The following is a 25,520-nucleotide window of genomic DNA, read 5'->3' as shown; positions in this document are numbered from 1 at the left end:
GAATTCATAATTTTTTGAACAAAAATCTATTTCCTCGTTCTCTGTACATTTGCTGCATCCTGATACTACACTTTGAGAAGGTCACAACAGCATTTAGGAAGTATAGAGGGTTGAATTGTGGACCTCAAAGATATGTCCAAGTCCTAACCCCTATTATTTGTGAATGTTACCTCATTTAGGAAAAGAAAAGGTGTTTGCAGATGTAATTAAGTTAAGGACCTTGAGATAAGATTATCCTGGATTAACCAAATGGGTCTTAAATCCAATAAATACCTTTAAAGAACAGGAAAAACACAGGGACAAAAGTCATGTGAAGACAGAGGCAGAGATTGGAGTTATGCTGTCGCAAGCCTGGCACCACTGGAAGCTGGAAGAGGTAAGAAAAAATTCTCCCCTTGAGCTTCCAGAAGGAGGGTGGCCCTGCCAACACCTTGATTTTGTACTCCTGGCCTCTAGATCTGTGAGAAAATAAATTTCTGTTGTTTCAGACCAGCAAGTTTTTGGTTTCAGTAGATCTTGAAAACTAATGCAGGTAGTATTATTGCAAAAAAATGTGTAAACTGTATTGTTTCATTAGGAAGCTATCAGATAAACCCAAATTGTGGGACTTTATGAATATACAACAACACCAACAGTCCTGCACTCATTACAAATATCAATGTCATAAAAAACAAAGAAAGTCTAAGGAATTCTTTCACATTAAAAGAAACTAGAGCAACATGGCAACTAAAATACAATGTATGATGATGGACTGAGAAAAACAAATTTATTATAAAGAATAGTATTATGACAATTGGCAAAATTTGAATGTGGAAAGTTGTTGGAGGAGGTAATCAAGAGGACTTCACTGCCAGTTGACCTGTGAGCTGGACCCAGGCAATCTGACACTCCAACCCACTTCCCTGACATTGGAATGTATGCTCAACTCACAGTTCCCCCAGCCACCAACTATTTTCAAGGACACAGACTTGAGGGAGCAATGTGGTGTTGAGACCATATGGATGGTATACATAACCGAACCCCATTAAGGCCTCTATATAAACTTTTAAGATTCTGGCGGATAGAAGTGTAGAGGCTCATCTTGAGGCTGCCCATGACAAGCCTCAAATGTAAATTCCCTTGCTTATTAAACCTGTCATCCACCAATCTGGAGTGGTCTGCCTCTTTCTTCTGTCTCTTCTTGCCCACTGTGTACAAGGGCCGGTTTGAGAACCAACAAAAGTATGTTCAGATAATATTATATCAGTGTTAATTTTCATGAATTTGATCATCATACTATGTTTATATTAGAGACTATTCTTGCTCTTTGAAAATACTGTTCCTCATCGAGCAACATGGGTTTGAACTACATGGGTCCACTTATACATGGGTTTTTTTTAATAGGAAATATTACAGTACTTTACAATCTGTGGTTGGTTGAATCTGCAGATGTGGAACCGTAGATATAAAGGGCCGACTATAAATTACACATAAAGGGCCGACTATAAATTATACATGGATTTTCAACTGTGCTGGGGTCAGCGCCTCTAACCTCTGCATTGCTCAAGGGTCAACTGTACACCCTAAAGAAGTTAGGGGTGAAGACTTATTTATAGCAACTTACTTAAAAACAAAACAAAACAATGTGTATGTGTGTGTGTGTGTGTGTGTGTGTGTGTGTGTGTACAGAGAGAGAGAATTAAAGGTTTTAAATACAAACTGTGTTTGTAGATCAATTCTCTACCTATTTTCCCATAACATGCAAATGATTTAGTTGAAAGATAGCACAAAAATTTATTTTAACAGATTTAACTAATATTTGAAAATCAAAATATTTATATTTCAGTTATACATATATGCATTCATGTAATAAGATTTTCAATGGAGTCTTTGCAAATATAAGGAATCTCTAGTCATATTTTTAAAATTGAGATATAATTCACATTATAAAATTCACCCTTTTAAAGTGTAAAATTCAATGATTTTCAGTATATTTACAAGCTCATGTAAATATTACCAGTATCTAATTCCAGAACATTTTCTTCACCCCCAAAAAGAAACTCCATACCTAAGAGCAGGCACTCCTAGTTCTCTCTCTTCCCAACAGCTGGCAATCACTAATCTACTTTCTGTATCTGTGGATTTGCCTATCTTGGAAATTTCACATATTTTCATATGTATGGAATCACACAATATGTGGTCTTCTTTCTGTCAGCATAATATCATCAGGTTCACCCATGTTGTATCATGTAGCAGTATTTCATTCTTTTTAATATCTGAACTAAATTCCATTGCATGGATAAACCATATTTTGTTAATCTGGATATTTCAGTTGTTTCCACTATTTGGCTATTATGAATAGTGGGCATAAACCTAGTAGTGGGGCATATGGTGACTCTGTTTAACTTTTTGAGGAACTGACCAATTGTTTTCCCAAGTGGCTGCACCATTTCTAGTCACTTTTCTTCTACCATATTCCGTATGTCTTCTCCTGCTCTCTGATTTTTATCCCTCTGCAGTCTAACCATATATTTTTTTAAAACAGAATTAGGACTAAAAGTTATTTGTTTATTTCCATAATTTTAAGCATTTATATAATGTGATATTATTTTAAATTAATATCTGGTAATAGTAACAGTAGCATAAAATAGATACTGACCATCAGGGCCAGTGAACAATTTTTAGTCGGTATCCTGAGACTACTAAGAAGAAATACAAGGAAATATTAGGAGTCAGTACTTTAGCTAACTTACAAAATGATGCCAGTTACAACTTAATGTAAATCAGAAGTATAGACACCCTTAGCATAAACCCCAAATATAATTCAATCCACAGAACAGCCATGACACAATACATAACTGAGACTGCAATGATTAAAATACATCTGAACATTCATTTCAATGGTGTTTCTACAGGATTCTACCATAAGACTTGATTAACTGGAAATATTTGATGAAATTACATTTTATATCTACATTTCGGGGAAGACAGTATAGAGTCATGGTTGTGATAATAGGCTTTGGGGATATGGTTCTGGACTGGAATCCCAATCTCACCATTAACTAGCAATGTGACCCAAATTCCGAGCTATAGTTATGTCATTTGTAAAGTAACTCACTTTATTGCATTTGTTATGAGGATTAAATGAAGCAGTAGGTTTTTATAAAGCAATGTAGAGCACTTAGTACAGTACTACAGGCACACAGTAGGCATTCAATAAACCATTATGGAGACAAAAAAGTTCATTTCAACTTAGTTATCTACCTATGTGAAAGGGCAATATCTTAAAAAAGAGCATAAGTTTGTTCTCTATGTCTGTGTCTGTATTTTGTAAATAAGTTCATTTGAAAACAAACTTATGGTTACCAAAGGGGGAAGGGGAAAGTGAGGGATAAATTAGGAGTTTGGGATTAGCAGATACAAGCTACTATATATAAAATAGATAAAGGTCCTACCATACAGTACAGGGAACTATATTCAACATCTTGTAATAATCTATACTGGAAAAGAATATGCCACACACCTACAGTCAATTTATCTTTGATGAAGGAGGCAAGAATATACAATGGGAAAAGAACAGTCTTTCAGCAAGTCGTATTGGGAAAGTTGGACAACCACATGTAAATAAATGAAGTTAAGACACACCCTCTCACTGTATACAAAAATAAACTCAAAATGGTTTAAAGACTTAAACATAAGACATGACACCATAAAACTCCTAAAAGAGAACATAGGCAAAACATTCTCTGACATAAATTGTACCAATGTTTTCTTAGGTCAGTCTCCCAAGGCAATAAAAATAAAAACAAAAATAAACAAATGGGACCTAATCAAACTTACAAGATTTTGCATAGCAAAGGAAACAATAAACAAAATGAAAAGACAACCAACAGAATGGCAGAAAATATTTGCAAATGATGTGACTGACAAGGGCTTAATTTCCAAAATATACAAACAGCTCATTGAACTCAAATACAAAACCAAACAAACCCTATGCAAAAATGGCCAGAAGACCTAAATAGACATTTCTCCAAAGAAGACATACAGATGGCAAATAGGCACATGAAAAGATGCTCAAAGTCACTAATTATTAGAGAAATGCAAATCAAAACTACAATGGGGTACCCCCTCACAACAATCAGAATAGCCATCATTAAAAAGTCTACAAATAACAAGTGCTGAAGAGGATGTGGAGAAAAGGGCACCCTCCTATGCTGTTGGTGAGAATGTAATTTGGTGCAGCCACTGTGGAAAACAGTATGGACGTTCCTTAAAAAACTAAAAATAGAATTACCATATGACCCAGCAATCCCACTACTGGGCATATACCCAGAGAAAACCTTAATTCAAAAAGACACATGCACCCCAATATTCACTGCAGCACTATTTACAATAGCCAGGTCATGGAAGCAACCTAAATGCCCATCGACAGATGAATGGATAAAGATGTGGTACATATATACAATGGAATATTACTCAGCCATAAAAAGGAACAAAATTGGGTCAATAGAGACGTGGATGGATCTAGAGACTGTCATACAGAGTGAAGTAAATCAGAAAGAGAAAAACAAATATCGTATATTAACGCATATATATATGGAACCCAGAAAAATGCTACAGATGAACCGGTTTGCAGGGCATAAATAGAGACACAGATTTAGAGAACAAAGGTATGGACACAAATGGGGGAAAGTGGCATGGGGGGGTGTGGTGGTGGTGGTGGTGGTGTGATGAATTGGGAGATTGAGATTGACATATATAGAGGCTTACGGGAAGATGGCGGAAGGGTAAGACACGGAGATCACCTTCCCACAGATACACCAGAGATACATCTACACGTGGAACAACTCCTACAGAACACCTACTGAACGCTGGCAGAAGACCTCAGACCTCCCAAAAGTCAAGAAACCCCCCACGTACCTGGGTAGGGCAAAAGAAAAAAGAATAAACAGAGACGAAAGGATAGGGACGGCACCTGCACCAGTGGGAGGGAGCTGTGAAGGAGGAAAGGTTTCCACACACTAGGAAGCCCCTTTGCGGGCGGAGACTGCGGGTGGCGGAAGGAGGAAGCTTCAGAGCCACGTAGGAGAGCGCAGCAACAGGAGTGCGGAGGGAAAAGCGGAGAGATTCCCGTACAGAGGATCGGTGCTGACCAACACTCACCAGCCCGAGAGGCTTGTCTGCACACCCGCCGGGGCGGGCGGGGCTGGGAGTTGAGGCTTGGGCTTCGGGTTGGAGCGCCGGGAGAGGACTGGGGTTGGCGGTGTGAACACAGCCTGCAGGGGGTTAGTGCACCACGGCTAGCCGGGAGGGAGTCCGGGGAAAAGTCTGGACCTGCCAAAGAGGCAAGAGACTTTTTCTTCTCCTTTGTTTCCTGGTGTGTGAGGAGAGGGGATTAAAAGCGCTGATTAAAGGAGCTCCAGAGACGGGCGCGAGCCGCGGCTAAAAGCGCAGACCCCAGGGCCGGGCATGAGATGCTAAGGCTGCTGCTGCCGCCACCAAGAAACCTGTGTGCGAGCACAGGTTACTATACACACCCCACTTCCGGGGAGCCTATCCAGTCCGCCACTGCCAGCGTCCCAGGTTCCAGGGACAACTTCCCCAGGAGAACGCACTGCGCGCCTCAGGCTGGTGCAACGTCATGCTGGCCTCTGCCGCCGCAGGCTCACCCCGCACTCCGTGCCCCTCCCTCCCCCCGGCCTGAGTGAGCCAGAGCCCCAGAATCAGCGGCTCCTTTAACCCTGTCCTGTCTGAGCGAAGAACAGATGCCCTCCGGCGACCTACACGCAGAGGCGGGGCCAGATCCAAAGCTGAACCCCAGGAACTGTGCGAACAAAGAAGAGAAAGGGAAATCTCTCCCAGCATCCTCAGAAGCAGCGGATTAAAGCTCCACAATCAACTTGATGTCTGTGGACATGAATAGACAACGAATCATCCCAAATTGAGGAGGTGGACTTTGAGAGCAAGATTTATGCTGTATAGCTTTGCTTCCACCATTTGTCCTAGGGTTCTATCCGTCTGTTGTTTTTTTTAAAAAAAAATTTTTTTTCTTATTAATTATTTTTTTATTTTAATAGCTTTATTATATTTTATCTTACTTTATTTTATTTTACTTTATCTTCGTTCTTTTTTCCTTCCTTCCCTCCTTCCTTCCTTCCTTCCTCCCTCCCTCCTTTCTTTCTACTTCTACTAATTCTTTCTTTCTACTTTTTCTCCCTTTTATTCTGAGCCGTGTGGATAAAAGGCTCTTGGTGCTGCAGCCAGGAGTCAGTGCTGTGCCTCTGAGGTGGGATAGCCAACTTCAGGGCACTGGTCCACAGGAGACCTCCCAGCTCCACATAATATCAAATGGCGAAAATCTCCCAGAGATCTCCATCTCAACACCAGCACCCAGCTTCACTCAACGACCAGCAAGCTATAGTGCTGGACACCCTATGCCAAACAACTAGCAAGACAGGAACACAACCCCACCCATTAGCAGAGAGGCTGCCCAAAATCATAATAAGTCCACAGACACCCCAAAACACACCACCAGACATGGACCTACCCACCAGAAAGACAAGATCCAGCCTCATCCACCAGAACACAGGCACTAGTCCCCTCCACCAGGAAGCCTACACAACCCACTGAACCAACCTTAGCCACTGGGGACAGACACCAAAAACAATGGGAACTACGAGCCTGCAGCCTGCAAAAAGGAGACCCCAAACACATTAAGATAAGCAAAATGAGAAGACAGCAAAACACACAGCAGATGAAGGAGCAAGATAAAAACCCACCAGACCTAACAAATGAAGAGGAAATAGGCAGTCTACCTGAAAAAGAATTCAGAATAATGATAGTAAAATGATCCAAAATCTTGGAAATAGAATGGACAAAATGCAAGAAACATTTAACAAGGACCTAGAAGGACTAAAGATGAAACAAACAATGATGAACAACACAATAAATGAAATTAAAAATACTCTAGATGGGATCAATAGCAGAATAACTGGGCAGAAGAACAGATAAGTGACCTGGAAGATGAAATAGTGGAGATTGACATATATAAATTCATATGTATAAAATGGATAACTAATAAGAAACTGCTATATAAAAAAATAAAATAAAATTCAAAAAAAAAAAAAAGATACATGAACCCCTATGTTCATAGCAGCACTATTCACAATAGCCAAGACTTGGAAACACCCTAAATGTCCATTGAAAGATGAATGGATAAAGATGTGGTGTATTTATTCCATGGAATACTACTCAGCCATAAAAAAATAATGAAATAATGCCATTTGCAGCAACATGGATGCAACTAGAGATTATCATACTAAGTGAAGTAAGTCAGAAAGAGAAAGACAAATACCATATGATGTCATTTATATGTGGAATCTAAAATATTACACAAATGAACCCCTCTATGAAATGGAAACAGACTCAGAGATATAGAGAACAGGCTGGTGGTTGCCAAGGGGGAGGGGTTTGGGGGAGGGATGGAGTGGGAGGTTGGGATTAGCAGATGTAAGCTTTTACATATAGAATGGATAAACAACAAGGTCCTACTGTATAGCACAGAGAACTATATTCAATATCTTATGAAAAACCATAATGGGAAAGAATATAAGAAGAATGTATAGATATGTATAAATGTGTGTGTGTGTGTATATGTATATATATATATATATATATATACATATATATATCTGAATCACTTTGATGTACAGCAGTAATTAACATTGTAAATCAACTATCGGTCAATTTAAAAAAGAATATGAAAAAGAATATATATGTAACTGAATCACTTTGCTATACACCAGAAACTAACATAACATTGTAAATCAACTATACTTCAATTTAAAAAAAAAAAGAAAAAAGAAGATACAAAAGAATTTCTATTTAGCCAGCTAAAAGACATGTGGTTTTATTCCCATAGTAAATTTGTATTATTCTCAACATGATTAATAAATAATAAATACATAATTACCTAGATTTTAGAGAGTATATTCTGTTAAACACTTAAGTATCTCGTTTACCCAGAAATATTTCTTTTAGTAACTGGAGCACCACTTAGTTCACTGCAGCAATTTATGGGACCTCAAAGATATCAATATGCATAAGGCATATTGCCAAATGTTTTCTTTGTAAAAGGAATTTGAAGAAGCAAAACTTTGTAACTTCTAATTGGGAGATTGGGATTGACACATATACACTATTGATACTATGTATAAAATATACAACTAATGAGAACATGCTGTATAGCACAGGGAATTCTATTTAAGCCACTGTGGTGACCTAAATGGGAAGGAGATCCAAAAAAGAGGGGATATGTGCATATGTATAGCTGATTCAATTTGCCATACAGTAGAAACTAACACAACATTGTAAAGCAACTACACTCCAATAAAAATTAATTTAAAAAACTTTGTAACTTTGGGACTTCCCTGGTGGTGCAGTGGTTAAGAATCCGCCTGCCAATGAAGGGGACATGGGTTCCAGCCCTGGTCCGGGAAGATCCCACATGCCGCAGAGCAACTAAGCCCGTGTGCCACAACTACTGAGCCTGCGCTCTACAGCCCACGAGTCACGACTACTGAAGCCCGCGTGACACAAGTACTGAAGACTGCGCACCTAGAGCTGGTGCTCCGCAACAAGAGAAGCCACCGCACTGAGAAGCCTGTGCACTGCAATGAAGAGTATCCCCACTTGCCCCAACTAGAGAAAGCCCACACACAGCAGCGAAGACCCAACGTGGCCAAAAATAAATAAATAAGTAAATAAACAAATAAAATTTATTTTTAAAACTTTGTAACTTCTTTAAAAGATTCATTTAATATTATTTATGACTTCTGAAATCTGTCAATTCTCTTTGATGAACAGATATGAAAATTTATCTCATAAAAACTCTTAATTATAATTAAGTTTTGCTTTGCAATGCTTAATTTCTTATTGTGTTTATAAGCCTAATAATATGTTGAATATGCAGTCTCAAAATTTAAAAAAGTAAAAACAGAACTAAAAAGAAAACACTCTTAGCTACTAAGTTTTAAAAAATTCAATCAGGATGAGATTTAAATTAAATGTCTAGATAATTTGTTATTTGATTTACTGTTACTTAAAATGATTTAATAGAATATGAAAATTGCTATTTTGAAAATTTATGTGAACAGAATATTGATGAAATTATACAAAAATATTTCATAAAAGTATATATTCATTAAAGACCCCAAAAATATTGCTTTATTAAAGTCCCATTTTTTTCTCAATTGTTTTATGATCATGTGAAATGGTAAAAATAACACGTTCTATATGTGTTTATTGAGGTACATAGCAACTAAGGATACTCTAATAATAGATTTTATTAATATAATTATTTTAAAATACTACTATAAAGTTACAACTGAATTCTCTGGAAAGGCTATATCAAGGAAATTTGGGTTGATGTTGAATCTATTTGAAAGCACAAAAAAATGGAGGACCCTATATCCCATGTTTATATGATTAGTTTGCATGTGATTCTTTTTCCTGCTCATAGGCCTGGAATTTAACGTTTTAAGTTAGCTCAAGTTTCTCTAGTGCTACCACAGTTATACATAATTGATAAGGACTCAAAGTACTCTGTACTAAACTTTCCTTTCTAGATATATAGACCTATTCAGATTATCTTCTAAATATTTCAGGTAGATCAATTACCACAACACTTGCTCTGGCCCATCAGAAAGTATAAACATAGTCCAAACAAAAGAAATAGATTGCTTACAATTAGTAGATATCAAAAAGAAACATTATCTAGTTTCAATTTACTTTCTCTAAGTAAAATCCAGAATTACCTCTATTTGTTGTGGAAAAGATATTGGAATAAAGCTACAGGTATCATACTATAATTTAGATTATCATTATTCGAGCAATTATCAAAATTTCCTTTGTAATTACTGAAATTACTCTGAAATCACTTTGAATGCATCTATATTTAAAACTGTTAATTATAATAGTAAAATTAAAGTAAAATTATTAGAGATCAAATCCACTCCAAGGGATTATGGCTTTTTACAGTTATATTACAATGTCTCAGGGTACTTCTATAATTTGTATTATACTGCCTACTTTTCTATATTAAATATCTGACAATATATGATTCTTGGCAAAATGTATTGACATTTATTAGGGTTTATACTGTTCTCTCTTTTTCTCTTTAATAGAGACAAAGTAGGAAGAAGACAGCACTGAGAAATGTTAGCTCTGTACTTGAAGTCTTTGGAATGATCACCCAAAATGCTAAATATTTCATAGTCATCTAGAATTTAATTGTGAACAATATTGATAAAAATTTTACAGCAATACTCATGTATTTAAGGCATGAGATGTGTCAAGTTTAAGAATAAGGTACAGCTAAGTACTGCTGTGTTACCATAGTAATAAGTTAGCAATTTGAAAGCCATAAAATCTAGCTATTAATGATTCATATAAATGTACATTCTGGAAACAATCATTTCATCAGAATTTTTTCATGAACAGCACCAACTAGATTTGAGTCCTCAGTGTGTAAGTCACTCATAATAGTCTTAAAATAAATATGTAGCAAAAAAGATGAAATTCCCAACTGAAAAGATATACTTACCATTACTGAAATTACATTTCTAAGATAAGATATTTCTAGGTACCAAAGGAGATATGTGCACAGCCTTTTAAGAGCAGGGACTGTGTTTATTTCCAAGTAGTAATAAAAATACTGTTAGTGTAATAATCAGAGTACTCCCAAACTGGGAAGAATGCAAACTTTTTAAAAGTCAACTTTGTTGTATTTATCATTATATTAGATTACTGTATGAAATTCCTGATATTTGACCTTTTGATCTACAAAAATTGCAATTCCATCTGGTTTAACCTAATAATTGACTCATAAAATAATGAAAACGTTTATATGCAAAGGAAGATTTTTCCATTATCATTTTTATAAATTAGCCTATAAAAGAGTTAAATATTAAAAAAATGTATCCTTAACATTTTTCCAAGTGATAAATAAAAATTAAAGCAAAAAATAAAAAGCTATGGGAAATCATTTTTATATTTATAGATCTCTAAAAGAGATTTTTAAAAACTGAACTGTACCAATTAATACACAGGAGGTATAAAATGTATAGTTTATCATTCTGAGCCAAGTGTCCAAAGATATTTATGCAAAGTTTACTTGATTTGAATCTAATAGTCAGAAAGCAAAGGAATAGAAGTGAATTAGCTATAGCAATACTACTGAGCCTTATTCATGGCTAAAATAATTTCTTTTAAAAAAGATATGTTGGGCTTCCCTGGTGGCGCATTGGTTGAGAGTCCGCCTGCCGATGCAGGCGACGCGGGTTCATGCCCCGGTCCAGGAAGATCCCACATGCCGCAGAGCGGCTGGGCCCGTGAGCCATGGCCGCTGAGCCTGTGCGTCCGGAGCCTGTGCTCCGCAACGGGAGAGGCCACAACAGTGAGAGGCCCACGTACCACAAAAAAAAAAAAAAAAAGATATGTTAAGTGACAAATATTTATTGCCATCACAAAGAAGATTCTGTGACATATCGAGTGCAAGCAAGAAAATAAATTGTTTCCTAATTAGTATAAGAAGCCAGACCAATTTGGCAGTAAAAACCAAATCAGTGGAATGTTCATTCACTCATTTATTAAATCATTCATCAGACATTCATTGCACAGTTACAGTATGCCAATAGGTATACTACAGACTTAGTAGAATACCCCCAGTGCTGTACAGAGTGCTGTACAGAGACATGCCCTTTCTAGCTTATATTCTATAAAGATTTATTCAACAGAGACTCAAAAAGGGCAAAATCTGTTCCAGTGACAACTCCCTCTCCTCAAGTCCAGATTTGTCTAATTTGGGGGCAACAAGATCAGTGTATGTATAACCTTTTAGGTATGGGGCTCCATGAGTATGCCTGGATTAAGCCATATTACATTTTTCCTTTACTACAGTGCCCTTTCAGACCAACATTCCACTAAGGCTGGCCTGCATCTTACTTAAGTAAATACACTCCTTGCCCTTCAGAGGCTCTCCCTATCTCGTTTTGGCACCTAGAGATTCATCAAAAAGAATCAAAAAGTCTGAAAGCTAGAGACTCAATAGAAAACAGTCAAGATATCTAAAGTAGCACGACCCCATATTCTTATGTACGTCCTTTTCCAGATCACACCCTCATTTTTTAATCTGAGATCTTAGGCAAAAAGAAGAAAAGTAAGGATCACACCAAAAATTCTTTACTATGAGGGCACCCTCTCTTCCATGGAGAAAGGAGGCAAATTAGGTCTTCTAACCTCCTTTCTGGTCTCATGTGCTTTCTGGTTCCTTAATAGTCATTATCTAGTTTTAAATGTGTGGATTAAACAATGCTGTTGTATAACATAGTTCTCTTATCCCTCCAAAGAGGAAATCCTGGATTTGGAAGGCATTCATAAAGAAACAATTCAAAAGAAAGTTCATATTTTAAAATATCTACAGAACTTATTTGACACAGACACATCTTAGCCTGCAGTACAGTTGTGGCAATGCTGCTGTTACTAGTGTTATTTAAGTATTCTGTCCATTCTGCTGAACTTCCTAACACAAAACACAGTCTTTGTTGCAAAAGATAATCTCTTCTTTTGACAACTTAAAGGGTAAATAATAATTTTTTATGCCATAATGCATCATGAAAATTAAGATTTGCTTATTTTACATTTCTGCAAGAAGTCTGATTTAAAACTATGGGTATATTTTTGAGAGATTATTTTATATTTTATAGAGAAATAGATTTTAGAAGAATAGGAGAGAACAGAGAACATATTCTAATTTGAAAGTGATTTTAACATAGTTTAATTTAAATGAATTTCACTTTTACACAAGAATATAGCTTCTTTCACATTAACATAAATGAATGACAGCCAAGTATCTGTGCTAAACTTTATGCTAAAATTGGCTTGGATTGCCCTATACCCCAAGAATTATAAGGACCTCTGCTTCCAAACAATAGCTTGATATTAGTACAGATTCAGCATACCAAGCAAACAACCTTAACTGGTGATACTCACTTTCAAGGGCAGGCAGGAGAGTAGTAATTTTTCAGAAACATAAACCCTGCTGCTAGCAATAAGCAAGATGAAGTGATTTTAGAGTCAGACACATCAAAGTTCAAATGCTGGCTCCAAAATTTATCAGTGGAATGACTTCAACCTCTCCAAGTTTTCTCATCTATAAAATAGGGATACTAACACCAACTTTATGAGTTGTCATACAGAAAAATCAGAAACATGTAATATATGTAAGCAGTGACTAATATATAGTAATTGCTTGTGTTAGTAGTAATAGACCAGAGATGCTCAGCCCTTGCTCAAGATGCCCTAGGATCCACCAATTATCTCAAGAGGTCATAAGATTGTCAAAATAAAAATCAATATTAATTCACCTTATTTAAAAAATACATAACATATATTATTAAAGGGATGTGTGGAAATGCCATCAAAGAAAACAATGGATTACATGCTGGCACTTCTAAAAGATGAGATTTCATGTCATAAGCTCTTCTAAGAGAAACAGTTGAAGAATATAGAAATTTTTGGAAGTGAATGCAAACTATAAAAGAATGATAGTTCGTTATTCCCCATATATTTGGGACAGTGTTAGAGAATCTTTTTATTTTATTAATTAAGACTGTCTGAGAAAATATTTTAAGGTCAAACAGTAGGGCTTTTTTTTTTTCTACCTGAGGTAGATGTTTTTAATAAGATTATTTTATTAACCTGCAATAAGAGGCAATGAATACAGAGGATTTGTATCCAAAGATTTGGTGAACTCTGACCCTGGCTTTAAACTGGTGTGCAACTCTAAATACTAAAGTTTATAATCCCTTTGAACTCAAATTTAATCATTTAAAATAATCTATTTGGCATGACATGCAGAGAGTGATCAATAGGTACTGTTCATATGTTAAAAGATAGAAGTAATGTTATCTACATTTAATTCTCTGTACAATCTAATTAGTCACGCCATTATTCTTGTGTACAACCAAATTTAGGATTTTAATTTTGTATTTAATTTAAAACTCTGATTCATAACTACTTTATCTATTAAACAGCATTTACATTTAGTCTAGAAGATTAAGTAACATGATACTTGAATATAATACCTTGTGAATGAAGCAGTTAGTAAATAAATACTGAGCTGATAATATGTTATTTATAATTTCAGAATATCTTCTGACCAAAAAAAACCACAAATGAGTGTTGTAGAAACAAGTTACTGTCATCTTTTGCTATGTTTTTCAAGAAGCACTAATAGGCTAAAATTTAACCTGTTAAGACTATGTCATTTATTCAAAAAGAGGAGAAGAGCTTCTTAGGTGGATACTAGGGAAAGGGCAGACCCCCAAAGCACTAGAGAACTTTAAAAAGTAATTCAAAGAAATTCAGCTGAAAGAACATCTTAGGAATGATTAAGGACCTAGGGGATGGATGCTATTATCTTCAGTATGTACCAATGATATAATATTAATAATAAATAATTGCTTTCCTCAGCTTGGTGTATTAGAAGGAGGGTGAATAGAACAGCCCTGCTTAGAAGGAAGTATCCAAAAAACAAAACCAGAAGACTCATGCTTACTTGAATCTGTGGCATTTCTGCTCTACTTAGACATTTGAGAAACATTCAATTTATGACAATTGCTAAAATTCTAACTTTAAAAACCCAGGTCAAGTGACACGCTGTTCTACAATATTTTCTCTCATTTTGAATATTTCTATAGTATTTCTTGTTTTCTTGAGGCATTTGTTCTGGGTTTTATAGGACATAGTTGCATGTTTTTGTTTATAACCAAATTAGACACAAACACACATTGAGAGTGACTGTGCCTTTATTCACTATCCTCTAAAGCATCTTCTAGCAGGGCATTAATAAACATTGATTTAAAAAAAAAAAGAGTAGAGTATTGACAAAGAATAAAGTACAGTAATTTTCCCAAGATATGAAATAAAATATCCCTACTATTCCACCCCCATTTTTTCTTTTCTTTTGTTTTTCTCTTTCTTTTAAAAAATGTTTAGTCAAATTTAATTCAATCCTTTCACTTTCTTAACCTTTTACTTCTCATATTTCAAAGTCAAGTATTGGCAGAAATGTGTACAAATTATCTTTTCATGCAAATTTGTGGGAAGTCTGAATCTATTTTAGATCTGTTGGCCTTAGTGTAAGTATTTGGGCATAAAGTTTACAGTAGTAAGAAGATCATGGTTAAAATTTCTGTCCCTAGCAGGAACTTTGGGAACAGAATTACATGGTGGGTTGTTGCCAAACTGGAGACTGTTGCTGGGGAGAAATATGTGATGTATACAACTGATACCCTGGAGAGTTTTTTTTTTAAAGTAGTACAAAGGAACCCAAGATTTTGCTGCCTTTTGTCAGTAAACACTTATTATCTCCTGTCTTGCTTCCTGCCCTCCCTTCTATCCTCCATCCCTTCCTTCTTTCTTTCCTTCTTCCCTCCTTCCCTTCCTCTCCTTCACGCTGTTTCCCCAACCCTCACCAAATGTTTAAATTTCCCATTTTGTTAAGTGTTAGCATACAATAGTATTTTGTTAGCAAGTGAACTAAACAAATTAAAGATTGGGCTTCAGGGATTCCCTGGTGGTCCAGTGGTTAAGAACCCATCTTGCAATGCGGGGGACGCCAGTTTGATCCCTGGTCGGGGAATTAAGATCCCACCAGCCGCGGGAAAACTAAGCCCGCAAGTTGCAACTACTGAGCTCATGCGCTCTGTAGCCCGCGCACAGCAACAAAGAGCCTGCGCGCCACAACTAAGACCAGACGCAGCCCAAAAAAGAAAAAAAAAGAAAAAAGATTGGGCTTCAGAGTCTTTAATGGCTGAAGACAGAGATGTACTAGGGAATTACTAAATGACTAATGAGCCATAAATTTGTGGATTAGTGAAAGCTAGAGCAGATCATAAATCAACCTTTATTAAGACAAAGTGCACCAAGAACTGACAAAAGAAATTCAGGATCTGTATTCAAGTGTAAGAATTTTCCTGAGGGTCAGATGGCAATACAGTAGTGAATAATGAGTTTCAACTATCAGTTTAAAGAGTATAGTCACATTGCTCAGGAAATTCAGTCTCAAACAGCCTAAGACTGCCAAAATAGTTTAAGAACTATCTGAGCAAAACTAAGAATTTTACCATCTACCATTCCAAATAACTTCTTATTTGTATTCTTGAACCAAGGCCAAGATTTTCTTTTATCTGGTTCTCATTATTAACATTGCTGAAGTATCAGAAGATATTAACTGGGAAAATATTGAGGTGATTTCACAATTTCTCAGGAATTCAGGTTTCCCAACTTGAAACTGAGCCATAGCGACTCTTCAAATTCTCTGAAAATTTCATTAAAAAAATAAGCAGTCCCAATATACTTAATCAGAACATTTTTTCCCTCAGTTTACTTTTTCTTCTGTACACTACATGACATTATTAGAAATCCACTTTAACAAAACCCACTCCTTTTTCCCCATAAAAATAACAATTAATTTACATTTGATCATTGCATAAAGAGATTGATCCTCTCCCAAGATGTCTTTCAATCATGAAAAGTGAAAACAGGGGAATTAATATAAAGGTCTGTTTGTGACTTATGAAGTTTATTCTGTAGGTACATAAGACTCAATTCTATATTTAATTTACAGTTTTTTTCTGCCAAACTAGTACTTAACCTATATTCTATTGCTATAAATTAATGCAATAAGATACTAGATAATATTCATTAATAAGATTATCCTAAAAAGAAAAGTTTAAGATTACCTACTGACAAATATTTTGAAATAGGTTGTAGCAGCTTTCTTTTTTTTTTAAACTTTTTATTTTATATTGGAGTATAGCCAAGCAACAATGTTGTGATAGTTTCAGGTGCACAGCAAAGCAACTCAGCCATACATATACACGTATCCATTCTCCCCCAAACTCCCCTCCCGTCTATGTAGCAGCTTTCTTTTAAATCATAAAGACACATAAGATTATTTTCAAGCTTTTTTGAAAAAATCGATAGCTTTTAGAATACAAGACGTAAATACTATATTTAGGCTCTCCTAGTTTACATATACATTTAAATAAATTTTATGCTCTTTTGCAAGATATTGGTCCTATAGGATTTTAAACAAATTTTCATGTTTCTAGAAGCTTTATAATCAAGATAAAATGACTTTTAACATTAATTATTGAAAAAAATAAGCCTTAAAAGTAGACTTTCATTCTCATTTTTCTTAACTAAGTTGTAGTTGACCTTTTGCCTAGGCAACAGTAAATTTCATAATTAAGAAAAAGTTTCCTGGTGATTTATGTTTGTTGCAAAATAACATAGGTCTCCTGAGGGCAAAGACTAGAATTTTTGCATTTTTTTCTTTTTTTTCCCACTTTTAAAAACTGTGGTAAAATACATGTAAAATAAAATTTACCATATTAACCATTTTTAAGTGTACAGCTCAGTGATATTTTTTCCAGGTTTACTGAGATAAAATTGACATATAACATGGTGTAAGTTCAAGTTATAAACATGTTGATTTGATATACTTACATACAGCAAAATAATTATCACCTTATTGTTACCTGACACTTCTATTACTCACATAATTACCACTTTTTTTGTGTGGTGAGAACATTGGTCTACTCTCTTAACAACTACCAGTATATAATGTGTTATTAACTCTGATCACAATGGTGTGTATTAAATTCCCTGAATTTATTCAACTTCTAACTGTAAGTTTGTACTCTGGACCAACATCTCCCCATTCCCCCCGCTCTCCAGCTCCTGGTAACCACCATTCTATGCTGTTTCTACAAGTTCAGCTTTTTTAGATTCCACATATAGGTGATATCAATACAGTATCTTTCTCTGTCAGACTTATTTCACTTATGTTGTCACAAATGTCAGGATTTCCTTTTTCATGGCTTAAGAATATTCCATCGTATATACATACATACCACATCTCTTTCTATTCATCTGTTGACAGACATTTAGGTTGTTTTCATATTTTGGCTATTGTGAATCATGCCTCAATGAACATGGGAGTTTAGATTGTACAGTAGTTCTATTTTTAATTTTTTGAGGAAACTCCATACTGCTTTCCATAGTGGCTCCATCAACTTACATTCTCACCAGGAGTTCATAGGGGTTCCCTTTTCTCTACATCCTTGCCAATACCTGTTATTTCTTATCTTTTGAGATTAGCCACTCAGGTGATCCCTCATTGTGGTTCTGACTTGCATTTCCCTGATGATTAGTGACATTGAGCACCTCTTCATGTACCTGTTGGACAATCTGTATATCTTCTTTGGAAAAATGTCTATTAAGATCCTCTGCCCATTTTTAAACTGTACTGTTTTTTTTTTTTTGTCCTATTGAGTTATGAGCTCCTTATATATTGTGGATATTGACCTCTTATCAGATATAAGACTTGCAAATATTTCCTCCCATTCCATTGGTTGGCTTTTCATTTTGTTGATGGTTTCCTTCACTGTGTAGAAGATTTTTAGTTTGATGTAGTTCCACCTGCTGATTCTTGCTTTTATTGTTTGTGCTTTTGGTATCATATCCAAAAAATCATTGCCCAGACGAATGTCAAGGAGTTTTTCCTATGTCTTAAGAGTTTTATGGTTTCTGGTCTTACATTTAAGTCTTTAATCCATTTCAAGTTCAGTTTTGTGAGTGGTGTAAGACAGAAGAAGTCCAATTTCATTTTTCTGCATGTGGTTATCCAATTTTGCCAATACCATTTATTGAAGAGATTATCCTTGAGTAGTCTTGACTCTCTTGGCAAATATTAATTGACCATATGCAGGCATTTATTTCTGGGCCCTCTATTCTATTCCATTGGTTTATGTCTATTTTTATACTAGTACCATACTGTTTTGATGACTATAGCTTTGTAACAGAGTTTGAAAACAAGAAGTGTGATGCCTCCAACCACGTTCTTCTTTTTCATGATTGCTTTGACTATTCAGGGTCTTTCGTACTTCCAAAAAAGTTTTAGGATTGTTTTTTCTATTTCTGTGGAAAATGCCATTGGAATTTTGATAGGAATTGCATTGAATCTATAGATGGCTTAGTGCAGTATGGACATTTTAATAATACTAATTATTTCAATCCATGAATATGGGATATCTTTCCAATTGTTTGTGTCTTCTTTAGTTTCTTTCCTCAAAGTCTTTCTTTCCTCAAAGTCTTATAGTTTTCAGTGTATAGGTCTTTCACTTCCTTGGTTAAATTTATTCCTAAGTACTTTATTGTTTTTGATGCTATTGTAAATGGAATAGTTTTTCTTTATTTCTCTTCAGATAGTTTGTTGTTAGTGTATAGAAACACAATTGATTTCTGTATGTTGATTTTGTATCCTTCAACTTGACTGAATTCACTGATTTTTTCTAAATGTTTTTGGTGAAGTCTTTAAGATTTTCTACATGAAAGATCATATTATCTGCAAAGACAGTTTTACTTCTTCCCTTCTAGTTTGAATGCCTTTATTTCTTTGTCTTGCCTGATTGCTCTATCTAAGATGTCCAGTACTTTGTTGAATGAGAATGGTCAGAGTGGGCACCCTTGTCTTGTTCCTGATCTTAGAGGGAGAGCTTTCATTCTTTCACCATTGAATGTGATATTAACTCTGAGTTTGTCAAATGTGGCCATTATTATGCTGAAGTATGTTCCTTCTAGATCCAGTTTGTTGAGAGTTAATATTATGAAAGGATATTGCATTTTATCAAATGCTTTTCCTGCATCTATTGAGATGATCATATGATATTTGTTTTTCATTCTATTAATGTGGTGTATCATATTTATTGATTTGCAATGTTGAACCATCTTTGCGTCCCAGGGATAGGCTAAAGGCTCATCAATATTATCTTTACAAATAATCAGTTCTTAGTTTTATTGCTCTTTTCTATTGGTTTTCTGGTTTCTATTTCATTTATTTCTGCTCTTCTCTTTATTATTTCCTTCCTTCTGCAAACTTTGGACTTTATTTGTTCTTCTTTTTCTAGTTCCTTTGAGATGTAAAGTTAGGTTACTTGAGATCTGATTTCCTTCTCTTTATCTATTGTGAATCTGCTGTAGGTTTTTGCCTTCTTGTTCCTATGAGGCATATATAAAACATCTTGCAAGTTTTACTCTCCCCCTTTTATGTTTTTAATTTCATAATTTTCCTCTTTTTATATTGTGTATTCATTAATAAATTGTACTAGTTATAGTTATTTTAATACTCTTGTCCTTTAACCTTTATACTAAGAGTTAGATGGTTAACACACCACCATAATACAGTATTAGAGTATTATGAATTTGACTATATATTTACATTTACCAGGGTTGTATATTTTCATATGTTTTCCTGTTACTAATTAGCAGCCTTTCATTTCAATTTGAAGAACTCCTTTCAGCATTTCTTGTAAGGCAGGTCTAATGAACATGAATTCCCTTGGCTTTTATTTGTCTGGGAACATATTTCTCCTTCATTTCTGAAGGCTAACTTTGCTGATAATACACTTTCTTAAGTCTGAGAAATGTCTTTTATTGCTCAGGGTATAGCTATATTCAAGAACTGTATATATATTATAAATGAAATCTAAAATAGCGAAAAATATAAAATTTATGTATGCAATTTTATCTGCATTAAAATAGTAGATTCTATGATGTAACAGAATATTTTCCTCATGATTCTATGCTTTAAAACCTAAATAAGAAATTAAAATCGCTCTACTTAATGCATTAATGTCTGAAACTTAAACTCTGTCAGTATTATTTAGTTTTCAGATCCAGAACATTTCCCCAAAGTATTCTAAAGCACAGACAGAAAGAGACAATGATTCTGCTGTCACAGATGTTATCTATTTTGTGTTAAATATAAGTAGTCATAGCACTGCTCACATCCAATATTTTTTTACTGCCAATACAGTTCTTCATCCTTCTACACTTCAGATAGCTTCCTACTACTCTGATAGGTCTTACTTTAAAGAAAAAGCCCCACAAAACCTCATCTGCATAACTACAACATATGATCTAAAAATTAGACCAGTGGGCAGGACTGTACAAACACTTTCTGACAAAGGAAGAAGAGGAAGAGAGATGTGATAGCATCATACTTGATGTAACTTTTATATTTGCTCTTGTAATATAATTTCAGCATAGGTGCTCTATTAGGTTCCACAGAATAGTCCTCTAACACAGTAGGAGTACTTTTGTGACGTCGACCTAACCCAGGGTGATGACAGATGGAAAAATTACTGGGTCAGATGAATTTAATTTTAATTTTCTTTAAATTTAATTTTCTCTCACCCACAATGAATATTCCAAATTTTTAAGTATAAGTTTCTGTTTAGACATCTGTAAATTGCTATGAAGGAAGATAGTTAAAAACTTCAGAAGAAAAATGTTCCTTTTAAATATTTCTATGCTTACTTTTACACTCATTATTAGAGTAAAATATTTTTAATTAAGGTAGTTTCAAATCATTAATTAATTATATAACAGAATTATGATAAAGATTATTTCACGGAGGCTCTTAAAACATAATTGAACAATTTTAGAACATATGAACATATGCAGCTTGATGGAAAGACTAGTATACTATCCAAGAACTATTAATTTTTTTGTGAGAAGAGATAATCTGACATCTAATATACTTACTCTTATACTTACTCTTTGGACTATCAATATACTTACTCTTTGGACTAGCCTGCTACTCCTTTAGACTAACATCTGTAGTCTTTGAGTGTTTATTACAATGATGTGAAAATGAAAAGAATTGTTATTATCCTGGAAACTATTATAATCAAAGCAGTAATAAAACTTTTAGGATAACTTTTATTTCCTTAATTGCATCTCTCAATAAAAACATGCTTAAAGATTACCTACAGAAGAGCTTAAGGAATCAAGATAATTCAAAAGCAAAAGGAAATTGTTCATTGTGATATAAGAAACTTTACCTACCTTTGTGGAATATAGAACATATGTTGTGGAGGTGGTTTATATAGGATTCCTTCATACACAGGCCAGAGCCCACTTAAAATTCTGAAGAGAGAACTTTTCCCACAACCATTGGGACCAGTTATCAAAAGATGCATTCCTTCTTCTACCTAAGGTAAGAAATAAAATTAGAAATTACAATATGTAAAAATGGTTTCATTTGGCAGCATTTAAAAGGGATTTTTTTTTTTAACTTTCAGACACATGATAACCTAGGATGGGCAAGGAGTCAAAGAAAATATATCGGGATTGAGACCATCAAATCTGGCTTTTGACTATGCTCTGACGCTAAAAGCATCATAAAATAATCCAATTCCAAAGAAATGGATCTTCTTCAAATGAGCACTGAATTCCCAAAGGTCTTGCCGTCACATGCTACACAAATACATAGGAACATAACCACGTGGAAATAAGAAATTGGAAAAATTTTAATTTAGATTAAAATAGATTGAATTTATTTTATTTATATTAATATTTGATTAAATTTACTTCAATTAAGAAACAACTTTGTTGTATTTGTAAGTTGGAGTTCTACAAGTTAGCTGGGTTGTTTAATTCAGTAGTCTGAAATGTTACAGAAATTACAAAAGCCCATAATGAGAGACATAAAATGATTCTAATTTTGGTTTATTCACAGATGGAGAAAATACGTTTATGAAATTCAGATAAAGACAAGCAAGAAGACTGTAATTTAGTCTTATGTCTAGGGATGAATTAAGCTATTTATCGATTGTTGATTGGATGATTCTCTTAGAATCTTTCAGCTTATTTATCATTTAAACAGTTAAATTTCATGACTTCTTATTCCACCCAATAGGATCAGGAAGTTGTCAATGTGCTATCTTAAAGGTATTGTAAGGGTCAAGAAAAAGGAACATTATTTAAAAATCTTATTTACTTCTAAGAACAAATGATATTTTATAATCAGTGACTAAAAAATGAATATAGTATGAAAGTACGAGAGGCAGAAATTTACAGTATGCCTGTATATGTAGCTTTGTACAGTATAGATACATATATCTAAGGTCCATGATGTAGAATACGTTATGTTGAAAACTCAAAGGTGAAAGAGCATTATATTACTTGTATTATGTCAGTATAAGGAACCATACCAATGTATATCCATTACTCATTTGCCGTGTATAACATAAGCTAAAATCTTTTTGCTGAAAGAAGGTGGTAGGGAGAGGAAGGGGGGAAGGGAGGAAGGGAAGGAAAAAAGGTTGATATGAAGGTTAGATAAAAGAACTAAGAATGTATGTAATAAATATATGTAAAGCAAAAATGGTTCAGATTTATATTCTAAGTAATTAGTCATTTCCTCGGCAAACATTGATTGAATATCTAAATGTGCCTGACATTCTTCTAGGCACAGAAGATACAGTGCTACTCAAGACAAAGTCCCTGTTCTTATGGAGCTTACATTTCAATGGCAAAGATGGCAATAAACACATGAACAAAAAATTAACTAGCCGTAAATGCTATTATTATAGCAAAAAAGGAAGATGTGTTAGGAAAAGATGGTCGCATTGTGAGGTTGGCAGGGGAAGGGGGCTTCTTTTGATTAGGTGGTCAGGAAAGTCCTCTTTGAGGAGATACCATTTTGCCTTAGCCTGGTGATAAGAAGCAACAAGTAAGATCTGGTGGAAGAGTATTCCAGGCAATAAAGAGAGCTACCACAAGGATGTAAGACAGGAGCAAGCTTGAGTCTATAAAATCTGACCACAGATATTTTTTCTCCCTAATTGTAGGCAAACTGAAATGCCATTTTGATAGAATAAAGTTAAAAAAAGTCCTGGGAAGAACCCAGAAAGGGTTTTGTGATTTGCTCTGCTCTTTCAGTAGAGAGAGGATTAAGAAAGTTTAATTTTGTAGAAGCATAAACACTTTTCAAATGATTTTTTAAAGGTATGTGCCATGGCAAAAGGTATATAAACAAAATATTTAATAGGGTCATTCTCTACTAGGAATTCTCAGAAATTTAACACATTTTGAATCATAATAGAAGACTTTTCTACATTCATATTATTTTTTAGCATAAGTTCTCTGATGTTTAGTAAACAGTGAGGGTGAGGCAAAAGAATTCCCACATTTACTGAAATTTTCTTCTCCAAATGTTTTTTTAATTCCAAAAGGCTAACATAAGAATGAGAATGTTTTCCTCTAGAAACCTGTTTATTTATGAATCCATGCAGAGGAAACAAAATTTTGTATTATACTTTGGGGACCTGAGCCTTTAAATAAAACTCCCTGACTCAGAAATAAATAATCATAAAAGTATACTATATTAATATATACCTTTGTAGAACCTCAAAATTTATGACACTTTCACTAGATTAAGTATTTTAAAATTCATTTTATATAAAAATATACTGAGCTCTGACTTTTTCCACAGAAAAAGTGTTATGTGTCCACAATAATGTATTTAGTTAGTAGGTGGCAGAATTCAAGACTCCTCCTCTATTTAATAAATGGAGCAACAAGAATTGATATTATGAAACCTAACCTGATGAAAAACCTCTATACAAAATCATACATTAAAAATTGATAAAGTATTAGCAAATAGTTAAATATCCCATGTAGGTCTCTTCAAAGGCTTTATTTTAAATCTACTTAAGATTATGCTGCATCATTAGCACCTTACTGCTACTCTATAGGTCCATTAATGGAAAAATAGAGCCCAACCAAATTGTAGTTAAAACACAATTTCTCTTACGTTTATTAACACAGAATTTCTCCCTGTTCAGTACTTCTCATCCTCTTCCAGCAGGCTTATGCATTTTCAAATACATCTTTAATAATTAAACCTAGACTAAGGTCCATATTAAAATCATTAAATGCACATATATGGTCATGTTTCTAATTCTGTTATCAAGTCCAATCATGTCATTGTTTGAACTAAGCACAGATAACTCCATTATAGTTATCAGCAAATTATTTTGTACTTGAATTCCAAAATGTGTGTTTGAATTTTACAATACTTTAAACCAGTCTTAGATTTATTAGCTATTTTTGTACCTTAGTTTTTGTAATCAAGACAGAGTATTAAATAACAAATAACTATTATTCTCAACAGAATTAAAAGATAAATTCCAATTCATGAATCTTCTGATCATTTTTTCCTAATAGAAGATGTGATTATTGAAAATATAAATTAAATTTAGAGAATGTAAACTTGCTGATGACTTCTCTCATATTTTAGTAAATATATAACAATATAGGCTTGTATTTTTTGAGTAACTCCTATAAGGAAAAAAAATAAAATGTATTTCCAGATATTAATTTCTGAAGAAATTTCCTATTATTCCCAAAAGTTACTTTGTATAGGCTCTCAGTGTACTCTAATTTTGATTTTCAACCATAAAGCAGTAGAAATCAAATTTTTCTTTCTCTCTGCTTTCTGAGGAAGTAACTGCTTCTGTAATTGAGCCTCTATGCATTCCTTTCTTGATTTCCCCTCCTTTCCACATGTTCCTCCAAGTATTTAATATAAAGTACATGAATTCTGAGTTGTTTTGTATTATTGT

General features: G+C 34.4%; 1 protein-coding gene across 2 annotated transcripts in view; it reads right to left on the bottom strand.

Annotated features, from left to right (window-relative positions):
* The window catches only part of ABCD2 (ATP binding cassette subfamily D member 2), an 86,832-nt gene that overhangs the window by 41,482 nt on the left and 19,830 nt on the right, over positions 1–25,520 (bottom strand). For both annotated transcript variants that reach the window (XM_007450235.1, XM_007450236.1), the window contains exon 6: positions 21,958–22,103. In XM_007450235.1, coding sequence (XP_007450297.1) covers positions 21,958–22,103 — 146 coding nt within the window. The remainder of the gene's footprint in view (positions 1–21,957; positions 22,104–25,520) is intronic.

Source organism: Lipotes vexillifer, unplaced genomic scaffold (assembly GCF_000442215.2).
Source record: "Lipotes vexillifer unplaced genomic scaffold, Lipotes_vexillifer_v1.1 scaffold282, whole genome shotgun sequence".
NCBI classification, from domain to species: Eukaryota; Metazoa; Chordata; class Mammalia; order Artiodactyla; family Lipotidae; genus Lipotes; species Lipotes vexillifer.
This window is presented reverse-complemented; position numbering and strand designations above follow the sequence as displayed.